Below are 14,723 nucleotides of genomic sequence, written 5' to 3'. Positions count from 1 at the left end.
CTTGATAGTGGTACTGGTAAATATAATGAATTGCTACATTAAAAAAAGGCAAGTCATTTCTTTGACTCTACTTACACCTAGTGGTAATAGCGCAAAACTATAATGTAGAGCAACAGTAGCTGGAAAATGAAATTAAGATTTCTCTTTTACTCATTTTGGCAGTGTATAGACAGTGTTCTTTGGGCATATTAGTAATATTGTTTTATCATTATAAACAATTAAATGAACATCTTGTGTTTTGTTGAATTGTTTCACTGATTAAGTGTACCTACAAATGCCATATTCTATTAGAACCGGGAGGTTTGCAGATCAGGCCTAAAATTTGGTTGAATTAGTGCTAACGGTTAAAAACCGAGTGCTGGTATGTAGCCTACTGCTGATATGGCCACAGATGGTCCCTCCACAATGCCAGCATGGTGACGAACATCTCCTCTTCAACCTCAGGAGGCTGAATACATTTTATTTAGAGAAGTCTCTGTGGTCAGCCTCCATTCTTGGACATCATGTTCTGGTCCCTTTATAGTTCACTTACCTCACCTCTATAGCACCTCTATATAAGCTATGTTTACAATCATTCATGTCATGGTAATCATTAATGTTATACTAAGAAGGTATCGGCAGATGTGATAAACAACGGATATTACGGTATAAGTCCTTCCAAGCAACAAAACACATTTTAATATTTGTCCCATTTCATCTGTGCTTCAACAAATATGAAACGACCTGCACTTTGAGCAAGTTCTAAAATAATGAGGTACTGGACCATTCATCAACAAGGGCCCCCTCCCACGGGAAATGTACATTAAACAAATGTGTGAAAATACAATAATTACACAATTGTAACACATAGATTTTTAATATGCTAAATATGCATTCTACCCTATCTTTGCTTAAACAAACACCTGAAAAGCTAGTTTGGAGTGCATTTTTTGTTCCTAAATACATTTGAAATGTATTGGAAACAGGTTACCAAGTCACATACCAGGCATGGAACATGTTCAAATTGCAAACAGAATGTGTTCATCTTGTGTGACATTTCTGATCGGGCTCTTGCCTATATTGTTTTAGAGACACCTGTTAAGTCTGAGAAAGATATCCACCGTATGATAGTAGGCTGTGCACATTTATGTGCACTTTATCTAATTGTACAATAACGTTTTTGTATTGGGGTCTCAGCAGGCGGTATTGCCAGGGGGAGATAGCTGAGACACCTCTGCGAATTGTATTGAAAGTCTTGGTTGGGTCTGACTGAGTATATACAATGCAAGCCTTTCACAGACACATCCACAGTGTTTCATACAAAGACACATTGTCAATGCTACCCCCAGCGTGGGAGGAGGGAGAATGTGAGCCTTTATACCTTTATTTAACTAGGCAAGTCAGTTAAGAACAAATTCCTACTTACAATGACAGCCTAGTAACAGTGCATTTTACCCTATCTGTCATTTGGCTGCCTTGTTCAGGGGCCAAATGACAGATTTTTACCTTATCAGCTCGAGGATTCGATCTAGCAACCTTTTGGTTACTGGTCCAACACTCTAACCTCTAGGCTACCTGCCGACCCGCAAGCAGGGCAGAGCAGGGCAGAGCAGGGCAGAGCAGGGCAGAGCAGGGCAGAGCAGGGCAGAGCAGGGCAGAGCAGGGCAGAGCAGGGCAGAGCAGGGCAGGGCAGAGCAGAGCAGGGCAGGCACCTCTCCAGTAGACTTTCAAATCAGTAAAACAAGTACATAATTTATGGGGAGTGGGTGTTTCTTCATTTTCAGAGCAGACACTGCATTTCATTCCCTGACAGTGTGCAGTCAAATAAGATCTACGCTATTGGTGAGAATCTAGTGAAAAGACAGGAACCTACACCATATCTGACCGCTGATTGGTTAGAACATCTGCTCGTCAATGGCTCGTGGCTCTTTGACGACAGATAGCGTCTTGTTAAAATAAATATATATATAAAGCCGACAGGCGCTCCACCCGCACAAGAATAATCCAACTTTAGTAATTTTATTGATGAAACAATGTTATTCATATTTTATGTATTAATGAATAATCCAAAGGAATCACTATTCAAGGTTTTGCACTAATTCTGCGTTTGCCTTTTTCAGGTAGGTTTATTTCTTATTTCTTTATTTCTTATGGTTTTCAGTACTGATGGCCACGCCGGAACATGGTCGCATAAAATGTCAATGTGCATACCGATAGACCATTTTAATCATGTGCATTTGTATAGAAGGCTCTGTTTTAGTAAATGTCGTATAACATGTAAAAGAGCAGCTGTTAGCATGGGAAATTGAAGCCTATTTCGCATGCAGTTTACCCATCCCTGATCACGTGTCGGCTTAATTCGAATGTCTTTTTCCAGAAATACCCAATTTGTGTTCATATTTGGCTATGTCGATAATTAGGATAACATATTGATCAGCCGTTTCCATGCAATTATCGATTGTTAGCTAGTAGGCTAAAATAGGCCTCACTGTTGGATGCCTTGACTAAATAATTTACATTAGAATATCGTTCCAAAGTCTCAAAGCTTCTGGATTCGTTTATACTCGAGCAATTCTTCACCTATGAATCTTTTAAAGACAGCTATGCATGCAACCAATGTAAAAATGGGTGGAGACCGGCAGGATGGGGAATATGTCACATGATTCTTTTCCCATTCAACGATCGCTCTATGATACAATTTTTGCTTAGCACTCAATCATTTACGTGGCCCCCTCTTCTTGTCCCCTTACCTTTTTCAACTCTAACATGGTCATGGGAGGAGTGCACAAGTGGAATACAATTCTCAGTAGCATAGGCATTCTTTCGCTTGCCCTGCGTTTTTAAATAAATGCAAATTAAGTAGCAATTGGGAGTTTGAGGAAGCTGTTTAATTTACTGAAGACTATTAATATGCACCCCGTGTGTAGGCCTAGGCTCCAGAATTTACATCTTTGTGCTGCTGACAATGCAAATATACATTAGTAGCCTTATATTTTTTGTAAGATTTTATTTTAGACAGTAGACAAGGACAAAAGACAATAGACAACTTAACATTTCAGACATAGATCCACTAAACTAGACATTACATTGGCTGGGACTTAATGCACAACCTTCAACATAAAGAAAAAATACAAAAAACACCAACTCAGACATACAGTACCAATCAAAAGTTTGGACAGACCTACTCATTGAAGGGTTTTTCTTTATTTAGACTATTTTTTACATTGTAGAATAATAGTGAAGACATCAAAACTATGAAATAACACATATGGAATCATGTAGTTAACAAAAAAGTGTTTTTATATTTTATATTCTTCTAAGTAGCCACCCTTTGCCTTGATGACAGTTTTACACACTCTTGGTATTCTCTCAACTAGCTTCATGATGTAGTTAGCTGGAATGCATTTCCAACAGTCTTGAATGAGTTCCAACATATGCTCAGCACTTGTTGGCTGCTTTTCCTTCACTCTGCAGTCCAACGCATCCCAAACCATCTCAAATGAGTTGGGGTCGGGTGATTGTGGAGGCCAGGTTATCTGATACAGCACTCCATCACTCTCCATATTGGTAAAATAGCCCTTACTGTTACGGTCGTTTAGAGATGGAGACCAAGGCGCAGGGTGGTAAGCGTACATCTTTCTTATATTGATGACACCAAAAAAAATAAAAAATATAAACAAACGTAAAGTTCTGGAGTGCTGGAAAGCAACAGTACAAAAACAAGATCCCACAAACTCAGGTGGAAAACAGGCTGACTATGATCCCCAATCAGAGACAACGATGGACAGCTGCCTCTGATTGGGAACCATACCCGGCCAACAAAGAAATAGAACACATAGATTTGCCCACCCAAGTCGCACCCTGACCTAACCAAATAGAGAATAAAAAAGGCTCTCTAAGGTCAGGGCGTGACACTTACATAGTCTGGAGGTGTGTTTTGGGCCATTGTCCTGTTGAAAAATAAATGATAGTCCCACTAAGTGCAAACCAGATGGGATGGCGTAACCCTGCAGAATGCTGTAGTAGCCATGCTGGTTAAGTGTGCCTTGAATTCTAAATAAATCACAGACAGTGTACCAGCAAAGCACCCCCACACCATCACACCTCCTCCTCCATGCTTCACGGTGGGAACCACACATGTGGAGGTCATCCGTTCACCTACTGTGCATCTCAAAAAGATACGGAGGTTGGAACCAGAAATCTCAAATTAGGACTCCTCCATGCTTCACGGTGGGAACCACACATGCAGAGGTCATCCGTTCACCTACTGTGCATCTCACAAAGATACGGAAGTTGGAACCAGAGGACAGATTTCCACCGGTCTAATGTCCATTGCTCGTGTTTCTTGGCCCAAGCAATTCTCTTTTTCTTATTGGTGTCATTTTAGCAGTGGTTTCTTTGCAGCAATTTGACCATGAAGGCCTGATTCACGCAGTCGCCTCTGAATAGTTGATGTTGAGATGTGTCTGTTACTTGAACTCTGTGAAGCATTTTTACAGGCTGCAATCTGAGGTGCAGGTAATTGCCGATTTCGGAGGCTGGTAACTCTAATGAACTTATCCTCTGCAGCATAGGTAACTCTGGGTCTTCCGTTCCTGTGGAGGTCCTCATGAGAGCCAATTTCATCATATCGGTTTTTGCGACTGCACTTAAAGAGAAAGTTTTTGAAATGTTCCGTATTGACTGACCATCGTTTCTTAAAGTAATGATGGACTGTCATTTCTCTTTTCTTATTTGAACTGCCATATTATGGACTTGGTCTTTTACCAAATAGTGCTATTGCTGTATTCCAAGCCTACCTTGTCACAACACAACTGATCGGCTCAAACACATTAAGAAGGAAAGAAATTCAAGAAATTAACTTAATTGAAATGCATTCTAGGCGACTACCTCAGGAAGCTTGTTGAGAGAATGCCACGAGTGTGCAAAGCTGTAAAGCTTTTGCCATTAAGGCAAAAGGTGGCTACTTTGAAGAATCTCAAATATAAAATATTGTCACACCCTGATCTGTTTCACCTGTCTTTGTGCTTGTCGCCACCCCCCTCTGGGTGTCTACAATCTTCCCCATTATCCCCAGGGTATTTATACCTGTGTTCTCTGTTTGTCTGTTGACAATTTGTTTTGTGAAACCTACCAGTGTTTTTCCCCTTTCTCCTGTCTGTTCTAGTTCCTGTTTTCTAGTTTTTCCCGGTTTTGACCATTCTGCCTGCCCTGACCCTGAGACTGCCTGCTGTTCTGTACCTTGCCCCTGCCTACTGTGACCCTGAGACTGCCTGCCGTTCTGGACCTTTTGTACCCTATTTGGATTACTGACCTCTGCCTACCTGTCGTTTTGCCTGCCCCTGTACTAGTAATAAACGTTTGTTACTTTGACACTGTCTGCATCTGGGTCTTACCTAAAACGTGAAACACATGTTTTGATTTGTTAAACAGTTTTTGTTTACTACATGATTCCATATGTGTTATTTCATAGTTTTGATGTCTTCACTATTATTCTACAATGTAGAAAATTGTAAAAATAAAGAAAAACCATTGAATGAGTAGGTGTGTCCAAACTTTTGCTTGGTACTGTACTTAGATTTCAACAAACATTAATGACATCATACTTGCTCAAACCTTCATGTTCCTATAGTTTCCATACCCATCTTTGTTTGTTCTCAACATACTTTCTTATTTGTCATCATTTTGGTATTTCTAGGGCTTGTAATACTTTATGCCATATGGCTTCAAATTGTTGTATTTTATTTCTATAATTAGGCCACATTTTTTCAACATTTTAATAATAATGCATTTGATTAATCTATTGATGGAAGATCATTTGATTTCCAGTTTTTAAGTATTTTTTCCCCCTCAAAATTATTGACGAGAAAATAATGATCCAACCCATCGGATATCTAATTTCACCCTCATATGCCATGTCTTGAAATATGTTAGATAGATGGATTAAAATTAAACTTACATTGTAAAACTTCTGATAGCCAACTTTCTAACTCCTCCCATATATTTTGTACTTCATAGCACACCCAGAAGGCATGAATTATTGAGTAATTGTTTGTTTTACATTTAAGACATGACTCTACCATTGTGCTGTAGAATTTGTGTATTTTGTATCTTGTATAGTACATTCTATGCATTAGTTTAAACTTGATTAAGCGTAGATTTTTGGAATCTGTCATTTTGTTATTTATGTTCCAACACTTCCATCTTGTGCCAATATCAATTATTTGTATGTCTTGGTTCCAATATTTTATATATTTTTTCAAAGGGATTGTCAGTTGGATAGGCTCTCTGCAAGGTTTTGAAGGCTATATCTTACCTATCATATGAGTATCCTTTTCTGACTCAAATAGGATATCCTCAACATTGCTTTGATGTCCAAAATAATTCAGATCGAAAGTTAAAAACTGTTAAATTGCATATATTTGAGAGAAAAAAAGTACACTGCTTTGTTTCCGATGTAGACATTATAAAGATATCTGTTAAATGAAATAATCTAACAAGCTAATCTACCCCCTCCACCCACCCCCATTACTAAACCAAAGCCCCAAAATCTAAGCATTGTAATATCATGCAACACACATAGACCTAATGCATATGGATTAGAGTCTAAATCCTCATCAGAAATGATAGCTCATGGCCAGATAGATGTTATTGACTGACCGTGAACTCATTCTCTGCTCTCATCTCCCGTATCTAGTTTGCCATGGCGACTGTGGTGATGGAGCAGATTGGTCGCCTGTTCATCAATGCTCAACCATTGCGTCAGATTCCTCAGCTGCTCGAGTCGGCCTTCCCTACTCTGCCCTGCACCGTGAAGGCCCATGACGTGCCCTGGGTGTTCCGTGAGCCTCACATCATTGGAGGCTACAGGCAGCCGGACCACAGCTGGCGCTACTACTTCCTCACCCTCTTCCAGAGGCACAACGAGGCACTCAACGTTTGGACCCACCTGCTGGCCGCCTTCATCATCCTGGTCAAGTGCCAGGAGCTGTCCGAGACAGTGGATTTCCTCCGTGACCCCCACGCCCAGCCCCTGTTTATCGTCCTCCTCTCAGCCTTCACCTACTTGTTGTTCAGTGCCCTGGCCCACCTGCTCAACGCCAAGTCCGAGCTCTCCCACTACACCTTCTACTTCCTGGACTATGTGGGCGTGGCCATCTACCAGTATGGCAGCGCCCTTGCCCACTTTTACTACGCCATCGAGGAGGGCTGGCACGCCCGGGTGCGAGGGATCTTCCTGCCCACCGCAGCGTTCCTGGCCTGGTTCTCGTGCTTCGGCTGCTGCTACGGCAAGTATGCCAGCCCGAGGCTGCCCAAGTTTGCCCACAAGCTGTTCCAGGTGGTTCCCTCAGGCCTGGCCTACTGCCTGGACATCAGCCCAGTGCTGCACCGCATCTACAGCTGCCACCAGCAGGAGGGGGGCTGCTCCAACCAGGCCGTGGCTTACCACCGCTACCAGGTACTCTTTTTCCTGGTGAGCGCCTACTTCTTTGCCTGTCCCCACCCAGAGTGCTGGCTGCCCGGGCGATGTGACTTCATTGGCCAGGGCCACCAGATCTTCCACGTGTTCCTGGTGCTGTGCACCCTGGTGCAGATCGAGGCGACACGCATAGACTACATTGAGCGGAGGCCCCTCTACGAGCGTCTCCACGGCAACCTGGCCCACGACACAGTGGCGCTCTTCGTCTTTACAGCATGTTGCAGCGCTCTCACTGCCTTTTACGTGCGGAAACGTGTGCAGGCGCAAATGCTTGAGAAAGTGGAGTAGGAGCTGTCAGGACAGAGGGATAAATTAGGATAAGGGAGAAAGACTTTAATCTGATTTACACCGGAAAGCTAAAAAGACAAGAGATTAAACAAATCAGACTGTTCATTTTGTAAAAAGATGACCTGCTGTTTTTTTTTTCAGGTTTTATTTTGTGGCCTGCCAAATGACATTTTAAACTGGCAACATAGACTTTGTCTTGCGATGTTGACCTTCCATGAAGACAGAGAAACCTGATAGTTTCTGTCTGTCACAGCACAAGCAGTACCTGTAACACTTCAAATAACATTGTTTCACTTCGCATAAATGGTAAAATGAAGGTTGGAATTGAGACTTTTTTATTGTGTTGATTTTCCTCTTAATTTTCCACTCTCTACTGTGAGATCACATGTCATGGCCTAGCTATCTACTCAGAATTAGTCAGAATTACTTTTTGACTATATACAGTATTTACTGACCAACTCCAAGCATGACACAAATCATCTCAATAGAGGTATGCAGGAAAGAATGAAAAGTATACCCACAATGCCCTTAAGTGTATAATAAATAAATAATTATAATAATAATTGAATAAGAAGAATTTCTCACCAGCTTTTATTTCTTAAAAATACAATGTGAGTTTCAAAGTGATTTGACTCCCAAGTCAAATGTTAGTGCTTAACAAAGACCAGTATTATTATTTTTTTATTCCTTGGTTATCCCATGATATTCCAGAGAGCTGCAGTCAACACTGCCAAATGACTCATTCTCTGTGTTTTATCTACCATTTTCTCTGCCCATTTTCTCCAAAGCTATGCTTTCTAAGTGATTGAGAGATGCCTTTACGGGCTGTCAGATATAATAGACTGGAAGTTAGACTTGGCTTGAGGCATAGAGCACACAATTTGCAAACCAAACCGAACATTTCTCCTCTAAGATACATAAATTGGCCATTTTACTAACATGCGGATTGATCATGTCAAAGAACAAAGCTGGCACTCTTAGGATAGTTGGCGTAAGAAATGGATGGAATTATGTGCCCAAGATTACAATGATGTCTCTTTGTCGTTGTGATAATATTCCTTTTGTATTCAAAGGGCTGGAACTTCAGCTTTTGCTTTTTCACACCCGATGATGTCAATGCCTTTGTGTGAATTGTTCAGTCTTTTCATGGACTTGACTTTACTCACAAAAGGGCTGTCTGAGTACTGAGTAGGGTGACTTACTGTTTGTATATTTGTATATGTATGGTTGGGTATGTATGTGCGTTTGCGTGTATATATGTTTGTGTGTGATTCAGATGTGAATGTGTTTGAAAGCCTGTCTTTGCACTGCTTTCTTATATTTGAGACCCTCCTCAAGAACATTGTAGTCCTTTAACATCCTCTCAAGTCCCTTAGGGTGACATTTTAAGTCTGTCACACAGCAGCGAAAGGTGAACAAATGACTCATAATAGAGCTTGGATTTATTTTAAAACCTATTTTTATGATGTCCATGAAACTGTGGCAATAATATATTTAAATCTAAAGTAAACAATGCATTTATTACACAGGTATTCAAATCAGGACCTGGAGACAATAATTCCAATACTCAATTTGAATGAAATGCCATTTCAAATGTTAATTTTAGATGAATAAGATAATGTTGCCCTAGTGTTCTGTTGTGAGATGCCTCCTAAAATGTATGTCATTTTATATGTGCTGATCAGATTGAGGTTTGAGGTGGCATTGAACTTTACAGACCTGAGAGCTTGGGTTCAGCCAATGTCAGTGATGTCACCTACAAAGCTTAGACTAATATCTAACAGGTGACATAAAAGGATAAATCATGACTGACTTACAGGTAACTGCCAAAAGAAAGGAAATGAGGGATGCAAAGTATATTGAAAGCAGGTGCTTCCACACAGATGTGATCCTGAGTTAATTAAGCAGTTAACATCCCATCATGCTTAGGATCATGTATGAAAATGCCCAGTTGCCCATTATTTTGGCTACCATGGTTAGAAGAAGAGAACTCAGTGACTATGAAAGAGGGGTCTCAAAGGAGCATAGGGGGTTTAAAGTGTGTGTGTGTGTCTCAGTCACCAGATCTCAACCCAATTGAACACTTATGGGAGATTCTGGAGTGGCGCCTGAAATAGCGTTTTCCACCACCATCAACAAAACACCAAATTATGGAATTTCTTATGGAAGAATGGTGTCGCATCCCTCATATAGAGTTCCGAATACTTGTAGAATTTAAGCCAAGGAGCATTGATGCTGTTCTGGTGGCTCGTGCTGGCCCAACGTCCAATTAAGAAACTTTATGTTGGCGTACCTTTATTTTGGCAGTTACCTGAATTTGAATTGTTATGGTTTCACTGATAAAGTGGTTGCAATGCTTCTACACCTTCTACACCTGCATTGCTTGCTGTTTGGGGTTTTAGGCTGGGTTTCTGTACAGCACTTTGTGACATCAGCTGATGTACATCAGCTAAATACATTTGATTGATTGATTGCAATGACTACAATACAATGATTGACACCCCTAGTGTCCAAACTACCACTGTAAGCGCCATTCCTAACACAAACCAACTCTGAGTCATATAACTGTTAACCTTGATACTACTGACTCTCACTGTCCTGCACGGAACCTAATTCTAACCACTGTATCCAGTTCTACCCGGCATCGCAGGTTACCGTTTTTTGTCAGGAATCTTGTTCTGGAGGCTGCTCTGCAGGGTGGTCACTAGCTGGCACAGCCACAAAGTAATTCAATTTGATTTTAACCTTAACCACACTGCATACCCCAGAGGTGGCACCACATGTACCAGAGTGGTGTGACAGAAAAATTATTCTGGGGCCCATAGTTTTTCCTGATCTGATAACCTAACCAGTTAAAACTCATTACTTTATACGTGATTAATCTGAATATGGGCTATGATGGGACCAGACTTGAAAACCATGTCAAACTACAGCAACCTTATAGTTGGTCATATTACTAGAAAGACTAGGGGGGTTTCCTATAAACAGTCATGGCCAAAAGTTTTGAGAATGACACAAATATTAATTTTCACAAAGTCTGCTGCCTCAGTTTGTATGATGTTAATTTGCATATACTCCAGAATGTTATCAGATGAATTGCAATTAATTGCAAAGTCCCTCTTTGCCATGCAAATGAACTGAATCCCCCCCAAAAATGTCCACTGCATTTCAGTCCTGCCACAAAAGGACCAGCTGACATCATGTCAGTGATTCCCTTATTAACACAGGTGTGAGTGTTGACGAGGACAAGGCTGGAGATCACTCTGTCATGCTGATTGAGTTTGAATAACAGACTGGAAGCTTCAAAAGAAGGGTGGTGCTTGGAAACATTGTTCTTCCTCTGTCAACCATGGTTACCTGCAAGGAAACACGTGTCGTCATCATTGCTTTGCACACAAAGGGCTTCACAGGCAAGGATATTGCTGCCAGTAAGATTGTACCTAAATCAAACATTTATCGGATCATCAAGAACTTCAAGGAGAGCGGTTCAATTGTTGTGAAGAAGGCTTCAGGGCGCCCAAGAAAGTCCAGCAAGCGCCAGGACCATCTCCTAAAGTTGATTCAGCTGCAGGATCGCGGCACCATCAGTACAGAGCTTGCTCAGGAATGGCAGCATGCAGGTGTGAGTGCATCTGCACGCACAGTGAGGCAAAGACTTTTGGAGGATGGCCTGGTGTCAAGAAGGGCAGCAAAGAAGCCACTTCTCTCCAGGAAAAACATCAGGGACAGACTGATATTCTGCAAAAGGTACAGGGATTGGACTGCTGAGGGCGGGGGTAAAGTCATTTTCTCGGATTAATCCCCTTTCCGATTGTTTGGGGCATCCGGAAAAAAGCTTATCTGGAGAAGACAAGGTGAGCGCTACCATCAGTCCTGTGTCATGCCAACAGTAAAGCATCCTGAGACCATTCATGTGTGGGATTGCTTCTCAGCCAAGGGAGTGGGCTCACTCACAATTTTGCCTAAGAACACAGCCATGAATAAAGCATGGTACCAACACATCCTCCGAGAGCAACTTCTCCTAACCATCCAGGAACAGTTTGGTGACGAACAATGCCTTTTCCAGCATGATGGAGCACCTTGCCATAAGGCAAAAGTGATGGATGTGGCCCAAAAGTTAATTGACAGCATGCCAGGGCGGATTACATAGGTCTTGAAAAAGAAGGGTCAACACTGCAAATATTGATTATTTGCATCAACTTCATGTAGTTGTCAATAAAAGCCTTCGACACTCACGAAATGCTTGTAATTATACTTCAGTATTCCATAGTAACATCTGACAAAAATATCTAAAGACACTGAAGCAGCAAACTTTGTGAAAATTTATATTTGTGTAATTCTCAAAACTTTTGGCCACGAGAAAGCAACGTTATTGGACAATACAACTCACAGGGCTGATCTTGTTTTATGCAGGTTTGCAATGTTAAGTCCTGCCCTATGCAACTGTAGGCCTAATTAATTAACATTTACTCACAGTCTATGCCAGCTATTGTGTTTATTGATTAATTAGCCCTGCATAAATACATCAAACAAATACAACGTACAAAATTACAAAACATATTAAGAAAAACAGACACATTACTCTGAACTGAGCAAGGGGACCAGAACATCTATTTTCAGAGAGCTCTGTAAATTGTTCCACATAAATCACTAGATGCTGTTTTCCATTATGCCCTTAGGTTTATTCCTGGTGATGGTTATGGAACTCACCGTTTTGTTTTTTATCAAAAACTGTTAGGCCTTTTTTTTTATGTAAGGAGAGAGCAGTATTTTCTTGTGTTTCTCTACAAAGCATTCATGCAGAAACTTACTATGTATCTATTAATTTCTACTAATTCAATTTAGACTCACAAATGATCAAACCCGGTCTCAGGCTTGGTCTCCACAGAGTCTCCACAGAGTTGGGTAAAGCTGCTTTTTTTTGTTTTTGTGCCCTTTAAGTGTAAATGCTGCTGCCTGCATATAGATAACATCCCCATAGTCTAAAATATACATACAGATATACATACAGTTGAAGTCGGAAGTTTACATACAACTTAGCCAAATACATTTAAACTCAGATTTGTACAATTTCTGACATTTAATCCTAGTACGAATTCCCTGTTTTAGGTCAGTTAGGATCACCACTTTATTTTAAGAATGTGAAATGTCAGAATAATAGTTGAGAGAATGATTTATTTCAGCTTTTAATTCTTTCATCACATTCCCAGTGGGTCAGTAGCATTGCGTTTAAATTGTTTAACTTGGGTCAAATGTTTCAGGAGCCTTCCACAAGCTTCCCACAATAAGTTGGGTGAATTTTGGCACATTCCTACTGACAGAGCTGGTGTAACTGAGTCAGGTGTGTAGGCCTCCTTGCTCGCACACGCTTTTTCAGTTTTGCCCACAAATTGTGAGGTCAGGGCTTTGTGATGGCCACTCCAAAACCTTGACTTTGTTGTCCTTAAGCCATTTTGCCACAACTTTGGAAGTATGCTTGGGGTCATTGTCCATTTGGAAGACCCGTTTGTGACCAAGCTTTTACTTCCTGACAGATGTCTTGAGATGTTGCTTCAATATATCCACATAATTTCCCCCCCCCATGATGCCATCTATTTTGTGAAGTGCACCAGTCCCTCCTGCAGCAAAGCACCCCCACAACATGATGCTGCCATCCCGTGCTTCACGGTTGGGATGGTGTTCTTAGGCTTGCAAGCCTCCCCCTTTTTCCTCCAAATGGTCATTATGGCCGAACAGTTATATTATGTTTCATCAGACCAGAGGACATATCTCCAAAAAGTATGATCTTTGTCCCCATGTGCAGTTGCAAACCGTAGTCTGGCTTTTTTATGGCAGCTTTGGAGCAGTGGCTTCTTCCTTGCTGAACGGCCTTTCAGGTTATGTCATTATAGGACTTGTTTTACTGTGGATATAGATACTTTTGTACCTGAGAGGTATGACGGCTGTGTGGTCCCATGGTGTTTATACTTGCGTACTATTGTTTGTACAGATGAAACGTGGTACCTTCATGCACGTGGAAATTGCTCCCAAGGATGAACCAGACTTGTGGAGGTCTACAATGTTTTTCTGAGGTCTTGGCTGATTTCTTTTGATTTTCCCATGATGTCAAGGAGAGAGGCACAGAGTTTGAAGGTAGGCCTTGAAATACATCCACAGGTACACCTCCAATTGACTCAAATGATGTCAATTAGCCTATCAGAAGCTTCCAAAGCCATGACATAATTTTCTGGAATTTTCCAATCTGTTTAAAAGGCACAGTCAACTTAGTGCATGTAAACTTCTGACTGACGAGAATTGTGATACAGTGAATTATAAGTCAAATAATCTGTCTGTTAACAATTGTTGGAAAAAATACTTGTGTCATGCACAAAGTAGATTCTAACCGACTTGCCAAAACTATAGTTTGCTAACAAGACATTTGTGGAATGGTTGAAAAACGTGTTTTAATGACTCCATTGTGTATGTAATTTTCCGATTTCAACTGTACAAGTGGCCTGGACAATTTCCTTCCCATTATCAAAAGTCAGACATGCTTTGTTTCTGTAAAGAAACCAACCTTGAACTTCAAATTCTTCACCAGCTCGGTAACATGTTTCATAAATGACAGTTTGTCATCAAGCCAGATACCAACATATTTGTCAGAAGGAACTCGCTCAATTTGTGTACCGTTCAAACTAGTCATTACAAATTAATTTAAATCTGGCTTATGGGACCTAGAAAAAGCATACGTTTTGTTTTGTTTGCATTTAGACAAAAATATTTCCGTTTTGAAACTGCAGTAAAAGTGCAGTAAGTGCAGTCAGCTGTGGTATTTTGAACACAGAAATTCTAGAATAACTGCAGTGTACTGCTCTTGAACTGCAGTTATACTGCACTGTAACTGCAGTTACACTGCAAAATTACGGCAGTGAAAAAAGCGGTGTTATTTTGGACTCTGCAGACTGCAGTTATACTGTGCTCTAACTGCAGCCATTGT

General features: G+C 40.9%; 1 protein-coding gene across 1 annotated transcript; it reads left to right on the top strand.

Annotated features, from left to right (window-relative positions):
* Positions 1-1,940: 1,940 nt before the first annotated feature.
* On the top strand, positions 1,941-8,063 carry LOC110519653 (membrane progestin receptor alpha). The gene is made up of 2 exons (XM_021596651.3): positions 1,941-2,099; positions 6,677-8,063. The coding sequence occupies exon 2, from the start codon at positions 6,683-6,685 to the stop codon at positions 7,745-7,747; it is 1,065 nt and encodes a 354-aa protein (XP_021452326.1). The 5' UTR covers positions 1,941-2,099; positions 6,677-6,682; the 3' UTR covers positions 7,748-8,063.
* The last annotated feature ends 6,660 nt before the right edge of the window (positions 8,064-14,723 follow it).

This window comes from Oncorhynchus mykiss, chromosome 3, assembly GCF_057628025.1.
Source record: "Oncorhynchus mykiss isolate SJ-2025 chromosome 3, ASM5762802v1, whole genome shotgun sequence".
NCBI classification, from domain to species: Eukaryota; Metazoa; Chordata; class Actinopteri; order Salmoniformes; family Salmonidae; genus Oncorhynchus; species Oncorhynchus mykiss.
This window is presented reverse-complemented; position numbering and strand designations above follow the sequence as displayed.